The sequence below is a fragment of the Heteronotia binoei genome, chromosome 2 (genome assembly GCF_032191835.1).
Source record: "Heteronotia binoei isolate CCM8104 ecotype False Entrance Well chromosome 2, APGP_CSIRO_Hbin_v1, whole genome shotgun sequence".
Classification (NCBI taxonomy): domain Eukaryota; kingdom Metazoa; phylum Chordata; class Lepidosauria; order Squamata; family Gekkonidae; genus Heteronotia; species Heteronotia binoei.
This window is the reverse complement of record NC_083224.1, coordinates 52,044,055-52,058,414: the sequence shown is the minus strand read 5'-3', so window position 1 is coordinate 52,058,414 and position 14,360 is coordinate 52,044,055. Positions and strand designations below refer to the sequence as shown.

The 14,360-nt window shown below is 44.9% G+C and overlaps 1 protein-coding gene across 1 annotated transcript; it reads left to right on the top strand.

Annotated features, from left to right (window-relative positions):
- Positions 1 to 2,175: 2,175 nt before the first annotated feature.
- On the top strand, positions 2,176 to 10,126 carry LOC132567565 (ubiquitin carboxyl-terminal hydrolase CYLD-like). The gene is made up of 6 exons (XM_060233244.1): positions 2,176 to 2,312; positions 2,697 to 2,804; positions 5,915 to 5,994; positions 6,943 to 7,009; positions 8,976 to 9,105; positions 9,792 to 10,126. Exons 1-5 carry the CDS (start codon positions 2,257 to 2,259, stop codon positions 9,061 to 9,063), a joined length of 399 nt encoding a protein of 132 aa, XP_060089227.1. The 5' UTR covers positions 2,176 to 2,256; the 3' UTR covers positions 9,064 to 9,105; positions 9,792 to 10,126.
- The last annotated feature ends 4,234 nt before the right edge of the window (positions 10,127 to 14,360 follow it).

The window sequence follows — 14,360 nt, the reverse complement described above, 5'->3', positions numbered from 1 at the left end:
TGATATGATAAAAATGGCTTGGCTCCTGCATAAAATTTCTACTGGCTGAAGTGATTTCTGTCAGCAGAACAGAACTTCTTCACCTTCCACCTCCCTCAGTCTCCCATGCTACTCCTGGAAGACAAGGAATATCCGCCCCCTCCCCAGGAACAGCATGAAGTTAGAGGTCTGAGGCAAGAGGTGGGAATGTGGGGAAATTGCTTCCCCTTCCATTTGGGGAAATTCTCCTTAGGATCCAGCCTCAGCTCACATGAATGTATTTTCTGCACTCATTTAACAGACTTTTTACTAGGTTTCCCTTTATGTCTTGTTCCTTCTTTGGGTGGCACAGAGGTAAAATTATGAAAAGGCACATTGTGAAAAGGAGAACGTTCAGGGACCACATCTGCTCATTAGAAATGTGTTGGATTGGGAGTTGCCTCTTGTCTCTACTGCAGCCCAACCTCTTTCAACCTTGGTACCAGACTATGCTACATGGAGGGAACAGGGTGCCCCCTGAACACATCTTGACATTTTTGTCATATCCCTTAGATCTAAAACATCATGTGGAAAGATGCTAAAGCCTGTCAGATCAACAGAAGTGGACTATAGCAGGGATGGCCAATGGTAGCTCTCCAGATGTTTTTTGCCTACAACTCCCATCAATCCCAGCCATTGGCCATGCTGGCTGGGGCTGATGGGAGTTGTAGGCAAAAAGCATCTGGAGAGCTACCCTGGAATATAGTACCCATCATGAGGAGACTGAAGAAGAATGTGCTGTGAAGCAGAGATGATTTACCATTGGCTGCCTCTGCACAGCAATCCCAGTCTTCCTTAGTGGTCTCCAAGTACTGACTGTGACCAACCCTGCTTAACTCCCAAGCTCTGATGAGCTCAGGCTAAGCTGGTCTACAGCTCCATAGAACCTTGTGGAATGTATTCCAAAGCCCGTTTTCTGAAATCTTCATTTGACCACCATTTTTTAAATTAGGTACACTTGTTTGACTAGGCTCCCATCCAGTGGTGACTTTATATAAGAATATAAATAATGTGGAGACTTTATATAAGAATATAAGAACGTAAGAGAAGCCATACTGGATCAGGCCAGTGGCCCATCCAGTCCAACACTGTCACACAGTGGCCAAAAATCCAGATGACTAGTTATTCTAATAAAGTTGGATTGCTCCTTCTTTCTAATGGAGATGTAGCCTAAATAGGCTTCCCAATCCCCAGGTCCCAGCAAAGGATCCCCTGGTTTTACAGGCTTCCTCCCGCCCCCAGCCAGCTGGCCGGCGAGGGAATCCCCTCCCCCATAGCCACCATGTACCTGTAGATATCCAGCAGGTTTAGAAACCTGCAAACAGATCCGGTTTCAAAATGTTTGTGTGTGCCTTTAAAGTTAAGCAGGAAGTACTTTATGGGGAAGGGTCAGCAGCAGAGCCCCTCCCCTCCATTTTTTTTGGTTTGTTTCAGAGCAAGTAAGTGTGTGTGTAAAAGAGAGCAGCGTAGCCCCAGTACTCGTCGGACCTCCTTGTGGAGGCACCAGAGACAGTTAAGTGTGTGTGTGAAAGAGAGAGAGAGAGAGAAAGAAAGAAAAAAAGAAAGAACGCACAGAAGTGTGTGTCTCTGTGCTTGTTTTGCATTGTTTTCACAGTCTTTATATAGGAATCTGTTTATGTAGGGTTGCCAATCCCCAGGTGAGGGCAGGGGATCCCCCAGTTTGGAGGCCCTCCACCCACTTCAGAATCATCAGAAAGCGGAGTGAGGGGAGGGAAATGGCTACCGGGAACTCTATTATTCCCTATGGAGTCTTATTCCCATAGGAAATAATGCAGAATTGATCCGTGGGTATCTGGGGCTTTGGAGGGGGCTGTTTTTTGAGATAGAGGCAGCAAATTTGCAGCATAGCATCCAGTGCCTCTCCCCAAAATTTCTCCCAAGTTTCAAAAAGATTGGACTGGGGGTCCAATTCTATGAGCCCCGAAAGAAGGTGCCCCTATCCATTGTTTATTATGGAAGGAAGGGATTTTAAAAGGTGTGCGATCCCTTTAAATGTGATGGCCAGAACTCCCTTTGAGTTCAATTATGCTTGTCACATTCTTGCTCCTGGCTCCACCCCCAAAGTCCCCAGATATTTCTTGAATTGGACTTGGCAACCCTAAGCCTAAACAAGTACATACTGTTTTTCTAGAGGGCAGATACCTAATTCGGAATTGGGCAGAAAATAACAGTGAAGCAGCTTGGGAACATGAAATTTTGCTGAAGGTGGAAGGTGCCATGAAGGGAATCCGGGGACAATGCAATTCCTGCTACCTCGACACAACCCTTTTCAGGTTTGTTGTGTGCTAACTCTGAATGGGAGCCTAGTTCCGTGGGTTGTGAGTTTCCTCTCCTCATTGACTCCAGCTTGGATCCAGTCCTGCTCTTTTCAAAACCAGTGTCTTTTCCTTCCTTTACTTTGCTATGTCGGCTGCCTCTTCCAAAAACAATGCTTTGGCCATTTTAGAATATTCATTTTTCTTATCACCTGCAAAATGACTAACTGGATGGAGTTACAGTTGTATGTTGTGCTCTGGGGTTGCTACTGCCTCAGAGATGGCGCAGTGTAGTCAGTACATGGACTGGGCCTAGATAATAGCAGGCTATGTTTTGTGATTCATTGTGATTCAATCTATTTTATACTTCAGTGTACATATTCTGTGTGTGTTTCTTTATAGTTTATTCAGTTTCTCCTCTGCCTTGGATAGCATCCTTGATTCTGCTGAGGTACACGATACAACAGCACAGCAAATACTAAGACAGGAGATTGTGGAACCATTGAGACAGTGAGTTCCACCACATTTCTCAAGTGTCTGTACTGCATTGATGAATTGGATTCTTCGAGCTGTTGAGTTTTTGGTATTGGACTGCTGTGTATTATTTACTGTACAGATAAAGCTACTGATCAGTAGAGGTGCTTTTAGTTTTGAGGGGAAAAGGTGACATTTACACAATGCCATTTTACAAAAGCCATTTACCCAGTTTTGATGCTTTGTGTGGTGTATCTGTGCATGACAAGCGACAAAATCAAGGAAATAAACCGAGTGGTTTTTGTGTGGGAAATGGCTGGTGGGGGCAGAAGCCATTCCAAACTTGTTTGGGCTCTCCTTTTAAAAAAGAAACTGTTCCCCACAACTGCTGTGTGGCTGCAGGTAATATGAGTTGGGTCCAGGGAACCCAGACATTATAACCGCAATGTTCAGTTTGGCCCCAAGTGTGTGTAAACCCAGACCAGCTACTATTCCAGGTCAGTGAACAGAACAAATGATAAATTCTGAATATCCTGGAACTGGGAAGGTGAAGTAGAAAAATCTTGCCGTATCAGGCTCAGAAAATATGGCCCAATCTCTTGAAATGCTATGAAAGGCACTGAGCAAGACTACCAGAAACTTCTTATCTCCCTTCTCTGCTGCAGTCCAGTGCACACACCCTTGCAAATGAATAAATAAACAAATGCTGCTTGGGAACCCAGTAGAAACAGCACTGGGTACAATATAGGGGTCTTCAGTAGTAGTAGGAAGACAGCAAAAATGCCTCCCTCCTGCCAAGTGGAAGTGCTCTTAAGCAGGTAGAAAATCAAGCTTGGATACAAGCCATTATTCCTCATTGGAGCAGTTCATTCTGCCTAATACATAAGGCCATTAAAAGATATCATCTTATGTATTTTATAAAACATACACAGAACAAGAAATCTTTCCAATGGGCAGTGAAAATGAGTATACAGAAAGGCTGAAAGCATTGATCAAAATGCCAATCTGATTATTTGTTATGATTATGAGTTTCCCAAATTGCTGCTAATCTATGTTTATGATAGGGTTGCCAAGTCCAATTCCAGAAATATCTGGGGACTTTGGGGGTGGAGCCAGGAGACTTTTGGGGTGGAGCCAGGAGACACTGGGGTGGAGCTAGGAGCAAGGGTGTGACAAGCACAATTGAACTCCAAAGGGAGTTCTGTCCATCACAATTAAAAGGACCTCACAACTTTTTAAATGCCTTCCTTCCCTTCACCCTCCCCTTCTCTGATTTCACCTCAGAGGCGAAGCGGGCGACACCGCTGCGCAGCTGCCGCCTCTTCTCCGCTTCACCGTAGCTGGTCCTCTGAGATGGGCTCAGCCTGAGCCCATCTCGGAGGAGCAGCTACGGTGAAGCGGAGAAGAGGCGGAAGCAGCGCAGCGGCATCGCCCGCTCCGAGATGGGGCGGCTCGCCAGGCTCCTTGGCACAGTTCCCCCCCTTCCGTTTTTTTGGGGAGCAGGGGAAGAGGCTGGAAATTCTGGGGTCCCCCGCCAGGGCGGGAGGGTTGGGAAGCCTAGTTTATGAGCCAAGACTAACTCTAATCAACTGGCAAGTGCCTGGATGGGAGACCTCCTTGGAAAACCAGCAGTTGGGGGGCAGGGGCAGGCTTTATTCAGCCACCTCCCTGAATATCCTCCAGGCCACCCAGTAGGGGTCAGTCACCAGAGCTTGCTATGACTTCCAGGTGCGTGTGCATACACACACACACACAGAGTATAGTTGTTTTGAACTATAAAGCTTCTGCCTATGCCAAAATCATGGTTTCTGCCCTCTATGGAAGGTTTGTGGAATCATTGTCCCTGAATTTCCAAATCCTCTCCCCAAGAGCTGGAAATTGTAGAGAGAGATCCTTGTTTCTGAACTCATAGCTGTAAGAGCTGAATTTTGGTTGTTGGTATGTACACACACATGAACATATAAAAATACAAAGATACCAAAACAACAAAAGCAAACCAACAACCCTATGAAGTATGTTAAGCTAGGACCCAAGATCACTTGGCAGTCTTCATTGCAGAGCAGGGTTTTGAATAGGGGTGTAGCCAGAAAATTTTGGGTGGCAGGGCATTGGGAAATCCTGTGGGGCTGGGGAGCCAGGGGAAAGAGAGAGAGAGAGACAGAGCAATAAGAGAGTTGGAAGCTGCTGACAGAATGGCTCCCCACCTGCAGCCTTCGTGACTCTACTGGCTTCCTCGTTTACATGGGGGGGGGGGCGGGAATCTCCGTCTCTCTCTCTTTTGCATTTTGCAATTTTTTTTGTATTTTATGCAATTTTAATTTATTTTATTTTGCATTTTTAAAAACCTATTTATTTCCTGACCAGAAAAAAAGAAAACGAGACTGAAACTTCCCTGATTGTGCCCAGGGTCATTTTGAAAACCCCACATATATCGCTTTTTTTAAAAAATTATTTTTAAAATATGTTTTTAAAATTTTCTTAAGTCTTTGGAATTTTTTTCTGTGGGGGTAGTGATCATCTGTGGTGGGCATTGCCCCCAAATGCCCCTTTGTGGCTACAGGACAGGATTTGAACCTGGATCTCTAGCTGTAAGTAATCAAAAATTAGAAGAGTGTTAGCTTAGCAAATAGGCAAGTAAAGCTAACAGTGAGATGACAGACCCTGCAATGCCATCTAGGGAGCAGAGCATTATTATAATAATCATTGTGTGCTGTAAATTTACAACTGACATATGGTGATCTGAAACCATGAGGTTTTCCACGCAAGAAAACCTCATGGTTTATCTTTGTCTTCCTCTGCATAGCAACCTTGGACTTCCTTGGTGCTCTCCCATCCAAGTACTAACCATGGCCAACCCTGCTTAGCTTCCAAACTCTGATAAGATCAGGCTATTAATGGCTATTCAGGCCACTACAGCATATTATAACATATTATAGCAGACTTCTTTCTCTCTTTCTCTCTCTCTCTCTCTCTTTCTTTCTTTCTTTCTCCCAATACCAAATTGTCTCACCTACCCACCAGTACACTGATCTCAGCCTCCACCCTTCCAGGGAGCTGTAATCCTCCACTAGATGACCTGCCCCCTCTATTACTTAACATGCATTACTAAGTACTTGTAATGTTGTAACTCTATCAGTCCTTGCCAGGTGTGGCTATGTGGGAGCTGAGAATGTGATGAACTTAAGGAAATTGCTGCAATCTGACAGTTTTGTTACAGAAGAGAAAGGTGAGCTACAAGAGCATGACCTCTTCGCTGGGTAGAGCGACCTTGCTACACTGCACTCCCCTCCCTCCCTTAAATTTGCATATTTTTACACCCTCCCACTTACTTGGGCAGTGAGAAATTCAAAAGGTAGCGTTTACCTGGGTGGATTCCTTTTGGAGGACAGGTTGAGGAGTCTGTTAGCATTTCTGTGCCATTTGTTTTAATTGCAGATGTATTAATGGAACACAGGTAGAATCACTCCGGGGGGGGGGGGATCATATTCTTCAAACCCTAATGGGTGCTTGGACAGAGTCATTTCCTAGCCATTAAGGTTAACTGAAGTAATATCAATAAGAAACATTGTCATTTCTTTTGTCATGAGCTCTGGTTTCCTCTAGCATGCTGCTTTGGCCAATTCCATAAAACAGAGTAACTCACAGTACCCAGAATCCAAGCTTACTCCAGTACCCATAACACTATTGACCTGGATGACATATTTCTAGGGTTGCCAGCTCTGGGTTGGCAAATACCTGGAGGTTTGGGAGGTGGAGCCTGGGGAGGGTGGGGTTTGGTAGGGGATGGATGATCTCAGCAGGGTATAATGCCACAGAGTCCACCATCCAAAGCAGCCACTTTTTCCAAGGGAACTGATCTTGGTCATCTGAAAATCAATTGTAATAGCAGGAGATCTCTAGGTGTCACCTGGAGGTGGCAACCCTATTACTGCTTTAATGAATGCCTTGTGATTTCATTGTTAAAAGCTCTTCTGATATATTTACTGCAGTATCCTTTTCCTGTAAGGTGGACCAATGTTGCCAGTAGAGTTGACCATGACTGGCTTGCAGATGGCCACCTAGTGAGCTTGTGACAAAGATGAAATCTAAACTAGGACCTCCCAGTCACAGGTCATTCTTAGCCACTGTGCTGCACCAGGGTTTTTGTTATTCTAATGGCTGATCTGGTTTACAGATCCAGAGGAATTCCTGAATGTCCTTCTAGGAGAGGTCCTGGCTATAGAGCCCTTGCTCAAAATCAAGTAAGAATTTGATGTGTTGGGTTTTTTATCTCGTCATTTGAGTGCCACTCTTGGTCTCACAAGCATGATTCATGACTTAGGCTGAAAACTCTTGCAATTAATTTGTTTTTTTTTAAATCCAGTACCTAGATGGAGCCTAAGGGTGGAGCCCAGCAGTTTTGGACAAGTCAGGGGGGAGGGGACATGAGCCTGGCACGCAAAGCTGCCCATCCTCCTTATTAAAAGCTGGGGTGGTGGTGGGAAAACAGCCTTAGCCCTTGCAGCTGTGGCAACTGACTTGAAAGCAAACCAAAATGTTGTGTCCAATTTCTTTCAAAAGAGGCCCTAGCACTGGCAATGAATAAAAGGAAGCAATGGATTGCTGATGTATGATGGGCTGATTGCCTTTTGGCTACCATGGCCTTTCAGTCAGACGTGCTCTGGTAGATCTATGCTTGGAACTTATTCCCAAGCGTACAGGGACTTCGCTTGAATCAGGACTGTGACATTCAAGGAGACTGTTTTCCCAGTCTCGAACAGCCACAGCAGAGAGTCAGTTTAGTGTAGTGGTTAAGGGTGTGGACTCTTATCTGGGAGAACCGGGTTTGATTCCCCACTCCTCCACTTGCACCTGCTGAAATGGCCTTGGGTCAGCCATAGCTCTGGCAGAGGTTGTCCTTGAAATGGCAGCTTCTGTCAGCCCCACCTACCTCACAGGGTGTCTGTTGTGGGGGAGGAAAGTAAAGGAGATTGTGAGCCACTCTGAGACTCTGAGATCTGGAGTGCAGGGTGGGATATAAATCCAATATCATCATCATCACCTTCTTCTGTTACAAAAATTTACATATGTGGCTGGTTACATTAGTTTCCCTAGAGCAGCAAATAGTATTTCCTGGTGCTATTTCAGGTAGGGAAAATGGCATGGAGGCAGGAAAAGGTTCTTTCCCACATGTGCTGTAGTCATGATCCAATATGGGCCCCTTTGTGTTGCAGGGAACTCCCAGGCCAAACATGTCAACAGTCTATGAGAGGGGAATATGTGTAGAATGTGAATTGGCCTGAGACTGGGTGGGGATAGGCTGGCTAGGGTTGCCAAGACCTCTCCGCTCTCTGGAAGTGATGTCATGGCACTGGGAACGGCACTCGTGGCTGCTCTAGGTGTTTCCAGGAAAACTCTATGGTTTTCCCGGATGCTCTAGCCATTTGGGATGGGAAAGCTCTATGGTACCTATTTATACCATAGAGTTTTCCCTCCCAAATGGCTAGAGCATCTGGGAAAACCATAAAGTTTCCCCAGAAATGCTCAGAGCAGCTGCCATGCACTGGCGCGATGACATCACTTCCTGGTGATGTCATTGCGCTGATGACGTTTGCGGGGGGGTTTCCCCTGCTGGCCCAATGTGGGCCAGTGGGTTGGGAACCCCCTGGGTGGGGGAATCCCCGCCCAGATGGGGGCTTGGCAGCCCTAAAGCTGGTTCAGAGACTCTGCACCCTCTGGCCTGGCAGGCACATACTAGGTGGAGTTAGAAGCCCATATATCTACTGAGCGGCAGGGCTTTTTTTGAGCAGGAATACACAGCAATGCAGTTCCAGCTGGCTTGATGTCAGGGGATATGGCCTAATATGCAAATGAGTTCCTGCTGAGTGACATTATGAAAAGAAGGTATCTGACAAAGAGAACTTTGACTCTAGAAAGCTCATACTCCACCCACCCCAAAAATCTTGTTGGTCTCTAAGGTGCCCCTGGACTTGAATCTAGTTCTTCATAGAACAGACTCCTTGCCCTTTTCTCTTCAGATGCAATAAATGCATTCCCATGCTACAGCTAGATTAGTTTTGGCCTAAGAATTTGAAGTGAGCTCAGAGGTGCTTCCTATATATCTCTCATTTTTAAACAGATTTTGATGCTAGCTGATGCATTTGTCTGGGGGGAAAAGACATAATAGGCCTCTAAACAACTTTGTATTCTTTTGCTGTGAAATCCTAGGGCAGGCAACGAAGTACTTGAGTATAATTGTTATCAAGTTCTTGTGGCAAGAGACAGTATGGTCAACATGCCCGCTGTGCAGCAATGACTGGAAGAATCTCTGCTTTCCTATGACTTGAAATTTGCTGAGGTAGGTAATGAGATAAGTAATGTTGTATCACTCCCTTTTGCAGACGATACTCCTTCCTGGTGGAAGCAGTGCCTGTAAGCACAGGGAGTCCCATGTACTTCAACAGAGCCCCATTTCTTCCCTCTGATCTCGCTGAAGCTTGAGGGCCAGTGCAAGGAGGGAAAGCTATATTGGGATGTGGGAGAAACAGACGGATCTCAGGTTCTTCATAATGCTAATGTACAGTGTTGGGTGGGAATGAGAATAGACCATTGTGCCTGTGCTAGGGAGGATTCCTGTCTTCAGTGACAGAGTCTTGTCATTATTTTTGTTTTACATAAATTCCATAGCACTTTTAATATGTAATGTGCTTCATACCATTTATGTTTAGTCTAACAATGCCGCTGTAAATTCTCAATACCCTGACTATATAGATGGGAAACGGCAGGTGGGTAAGATTTTTTAAATTATTATTTGTGGCCTGCCCATGGAAGGATCTTGTGGCTGAACTCAAATCTGAATCCAAACGGATATGTACTGCATTTCCAAGTCTATGAAAATTTCATAGAGTCTTCTAGGCTAGAGAACTGTCTTTCAAATATCAGCAAAAACACATGTAGCAACCCTTGTCTGTTGTCCAGTCTTTCTTGAGCCAACGTCTGCAAATCTGTTAGCAGAGAGTCTTCAAAATGGCTCTTCTCTTTCAGATTCCTTCATGCCTCATCTTACAAATGCCAAGGTTTGGAAAGGGGTTTAAGACATTTTCATCAATGTATCCTTCTCTAGAACTTGACCTCACAAGCTTGGTTGACCAAGGTAAGCAAGTTTGTAACCATGGTAAAGATTTTATGCTGGTTGTGTTAGAAATGTGTCTGCCAAACTGAAGACCTACTGATCCAGAAAGATTGCACACAACTCAACAATCAGCAAACCAGGGCCCATCTGAGGGCTTTTGGTGTCTTAGGCCAGCCACTAACAGTGCCCACCTGCCAGAAGCACACAGCCCTGCCACGGCCTGGGTGCACTCCAAGTACTCAAAGCCTCTGTGAAGCCAGAAGGAGGGAGCACAACAGAACTGTCATTTGCCTGCTCTTGGTAGGACAGGGCAGGGTGGAAGGGTCAAGCAGGGAAAGCCACTGCAACTCAAGCTGTGAAGCCAGAGAAAAGGAGCATGGTGGAGCTGGTGCCTGCCTGTTCCTGTCTCCTTCCCTCCTACTGTGGGAGAAGATGGCAAGCTAGGCAGGCCACCATGCCCCAAGCCTCCGCCAAGCCAGAGGGAAGGAGCATGTTGGAGCTGGGTGGTGGAGAAGCAGGCAATGGTGCCAAGGCCAGGGGTAGCACTTGAGACTGCCACTAACTCTGCTTAAAAAGGTAGTCCTCTGTGCAAGCACCAGTCTTTTCCAACTCTTAGGTTCACATAAGAACATAATAAGAGCCCCACTGGATCAGACCAGTGGTCCATCTAGGCCAGCATCCTGTTTCACACAGAGACCAAACAGTTTCTCTGGAGGGCCAACAACAGGGAATAGAGGCTGAGGCCTTTCCCTGATGTTGGTTCCTGGCTCTGGGATTCAGAGGATTAGAGCCTCTCAACATGTTGGTTCCCCTCAGTCACCATTGCTAATAATCACAGATAGACTGTATGGTGCTAGCTGCCTGATCTGTCGTATTTAATCCCCTTTTAAAGCTGTTGATTCCTGTGGTCATCACATAGATCTATACAGGGGCATTACAATATTGGCTGTTTAATTCTCAATCCCTTTGCTAATAAACCATAGCATAGAATTTGCCTTCTTCATTGCTACAACACACTAGGTTGACACTTTCATCGAGCTATCCACTATGACCCCAAGATCTTTTCCCCTCTCAGTCTCAGCAAGTTTCTGTTGTCCTGAATGACACTGTGGTAACACTGTTCCCAGTTGGTGTAATAACAGCCTCTACAGCTCTCACCTAGTGGGCGGGCTGCTCCTGCTGCTAATGATTACACTATGAAGCAATACATATTGGTAGAGCAATCCACCTGTAAACACACAAGACTGAGTTTTCTTTAGCTACATGGATGCAGCAGAAAATGATGCCCACATACTTACTGATCCCTACCCACCTCACATTTCTTAGAAGTATTTATCATCTGGAGCTTAGCTATCACAACGTGAGTCTCTAAGCCCAGCCTCCGCATTCCTGATGGCTGCCAGTGCATTCAACATGCTTCTGATCCCCAGACAGGACACCATGGCCACTTCCACATCGGTTATTCACTCCAGGTCCCATGATGATAGGAGCAGGGGTGGGGAGTTCCTGCTTCCCCACAGCATCATAATACATTCATGTACTTCCTGGGGTTTCCCTACTTTTTCTCCAACATTGCTTTGTTGTAAAGTTTTGGGGAAAATCACAGCAAAGCCTGGATGGTTTCCATGTCTACAAGATTCTCCCTGTCCCATACCTGCAGCAGTCATTTCCTACACACACAGAGGAGCTTTTTTGATTTGTGATTAAATTCATACCCTTGGGCTGGAGACTTTTAAAAATGAAAATGGGAGATTCAGGAAACCTGATATACCAATAATCGTTATAACATACTAACTTGCCAATTTTTTTTTTTAAAGCTGGGAGGGAGAAGAATTGCTGTGTGCATGGGGACTGGGTTAGAGAAACTCTATATGCATAAGCTAGTTTCTGCACACAGCTCTCCCTTCTTAATCTGGTTTCATCTGCACTGTTTGGTATCTGCTACTGGATCCTTGTGCAGAGTGCTAAGGATGCCACTGGCAAGCCCCTTGCTGGACTGGGGCTGTGTGTCCTTTATGGAAAGATGTGTGTGTGTGTGTGTGGGGGGGGTTGTTTCTGTCATGGCAGGACTAAGGTTCTTTGACAGATGATTGGTGGGATGTAAGATACAAAAGGCTGAGAATCATTGTTCTTTGGAACACAAAAGTTACTTTGGACTGTTGGAGACCTCTGACATTTTTGAACTTGTGGGCACCTTTGGAACTCTAACACAAGGTAACAAATCGTTGCCACTGGAGGCAGAGTCCACATAGAGGAAGCCCAGAAGAGAAGGGTAACTTAAAAACTGGGAAAGAATAAAACCAGCATTGTGGAGGCAGTTGCTGCTGCAATGAAGTCATTTTCATCTGCATCTCCACCTGGACCTCCAGTAGCAAATCAGAAGCCTGCTCTGTTGGACAGGAGCACTTGATGGATGCCGGGAAAGGTGTCTGTGCACTATGGCACCCATGGAGGCCACATGGGAAATCCTTGATCTAGACTTTTTAAAAAAATCTAAAGAAAATACTGGTGGCACTGGTTTCTACAGATCAATGTATGTGGGGTGTATTTTCACTTTAAATTTGTGCATTAATTTAACTGGGTCTTTTCAAGATTTAGTATTGTTAAAATTAACTCTATTGCTTTCATCCAAAGCACTTAACGAGCCTTGCTCAGCCCCTTAGATGGCTGTTCCTCAGCCTATTGGTAATCTTTTCATTATTCACTTTTTTTTAACTGGTTATGTTTTCTTTAGAGAATGAGAAAGGATCATATATCCCTGTGGTAAAGGCCTCTCCTCAGCTTGGACACTTAACGAGCCTTGCTCAGCCCCTTAGATGGCTGTTCCTCAGCCTATTGGTAATCTTTTCATTATTCACTTTTTTTTAACTGGTTATGTTTTCTTTATAGAGAATGAGAAAGGATCATATATCCCTGTGGTAAAGGCCTCTCCTCAGCTTGGACACTATCTGGCAATGACATCAGAAGAGATTTCTGCTGTGGATATCAAGAAAATTGATCAATTTTCCAGAAGATTCTTCTGTGATTCTTACACATTCATGTACCAACGACCAAAATTCAGCTCTTACAGCTGTGAGTTCAGAAACTAAGACCTCTCTTTACAGTTTCCAGCTCTTTGGGAGAGAAAATGGGCCGTTGGCCTGATCCAGCATGGCTTCTCTTATGTTCTTAAAATTTGGAAGTTCAAGGACAATGATTCCACAAACCTTCCATAGAGGGCAGAAACCATGATTTTGGCATGGGCAGATGTATAGTTCAGAACAACTGCCTGTTCAGTTTCTTGTTTGCATTAGTACAGTATTTTGAAAGAAGACCATTATGGACAGGACTTAACATAATGGAAAATATATATATATACACACACACGCACACATATTATATGAGCATGTGTACACCTGGAAGTCATGGTGACCTCTGGTGACTGACCCCTACTGGGGGCATGGAGGGCATTCAGGGAGGTAGCTGAATAAAGCCTCCCCCTGCCTTTCTGGCTCTGGTATTCCAAGGAGATCTCCCATCCAGTACTTGCCAGTTAGCTCTGCTTAGCTTCCAAGATCTGATGAGATCAGACTTGCCTGGGCTACCCAGGTCAGAGTATAAAATTCTTAAGATCAAGTAGAATTCAGTTAACTATCATTCAGTACTTGTTAACAGTGCTGGATACAATTATGGTATCTGTAGTGAGAGGAAAGAAGGAAATTGTTGAAAATTTCCATACACCTCTTGAAATAAACTCCCACCTGCAGGAAACGACAGCTCTTAATTCCATGCACTTAGTGTAGTTCCCAACATAAAATCATACTGGACTTCCAGTTCATATTGCTCATACATGGGAGCTTCCTAAGACAGCTCCATGCCTCAAAAGAATAAAACCATAATGAGAGCTTGCTGGATCAGACTACTGGTCCCATCTAATCCAGCATCCGGTTTCACACAGAATACTGATGCTCTATGGATTTCTACATGTTACTAGGACAGTGAAGGAGTTAGCCACAAGAAAGCATGCCTGACACGCCATACTGTGACTAAAAGTTAACAGTCAGACACAGCATCATAATGAATTAGCCCAAGTAATGCACTGCATGCATGGTCATACCATCATTAAAGACTGTATTTCAGAAAATGAAGTTCATACTGGTAAAGCTGTCCTATCCAGGCAAGCAACATAAAAGCAAGGCACACAGGCACTTTTAGCTAAGCTCCTGTCTTGTGCTGAAAGTTCAGCATGCCTCAGCCACTAATACATCACAATGAGAAAAACAGCCATTTGGAAGAGGGTTTTTTCCATGGTGGGATTCATGCCTATGAATGTTGCTGGGCAAATGATGAATGGATGTTCCCATGAGACTAGATTTTTTTTGTCCTTCCAGCACCAGGTGAAGACCTACTTATTCTCCCCTAGACTGTTAGATGACATTTTTTGGTTTTCCTTCTGTTCTGTAGCTGAATTTTGAAACCATTCTGCTTCTTTAATTTGTTGT

Excerpts from the sequence above, each read along its gene's own strand:
- LOC132567565 (XM_060233244.1), top strand. The coding sequence starts at position 2,257 with ATGAAGGGAATCCGGGGACAATGCAATTCCTGCTACCTCGACACAACC. Across the intron at positions 2,805-5,914 it reads ATTGTGGAACCATTGAGACA|GTGTGGCTATGTGGGAGCTG; the intron begins GTGAGTTCCACC and ends AGTCCTTGCCAG. Across the intron at positions 5,995-6,942 it reads TTTTGTTACAGAAGAGAAAG|ATCCAGAGGAATTCCTGAAT; the intron begins GTGAGCTACAAG and ends TCTGGTTTACAG.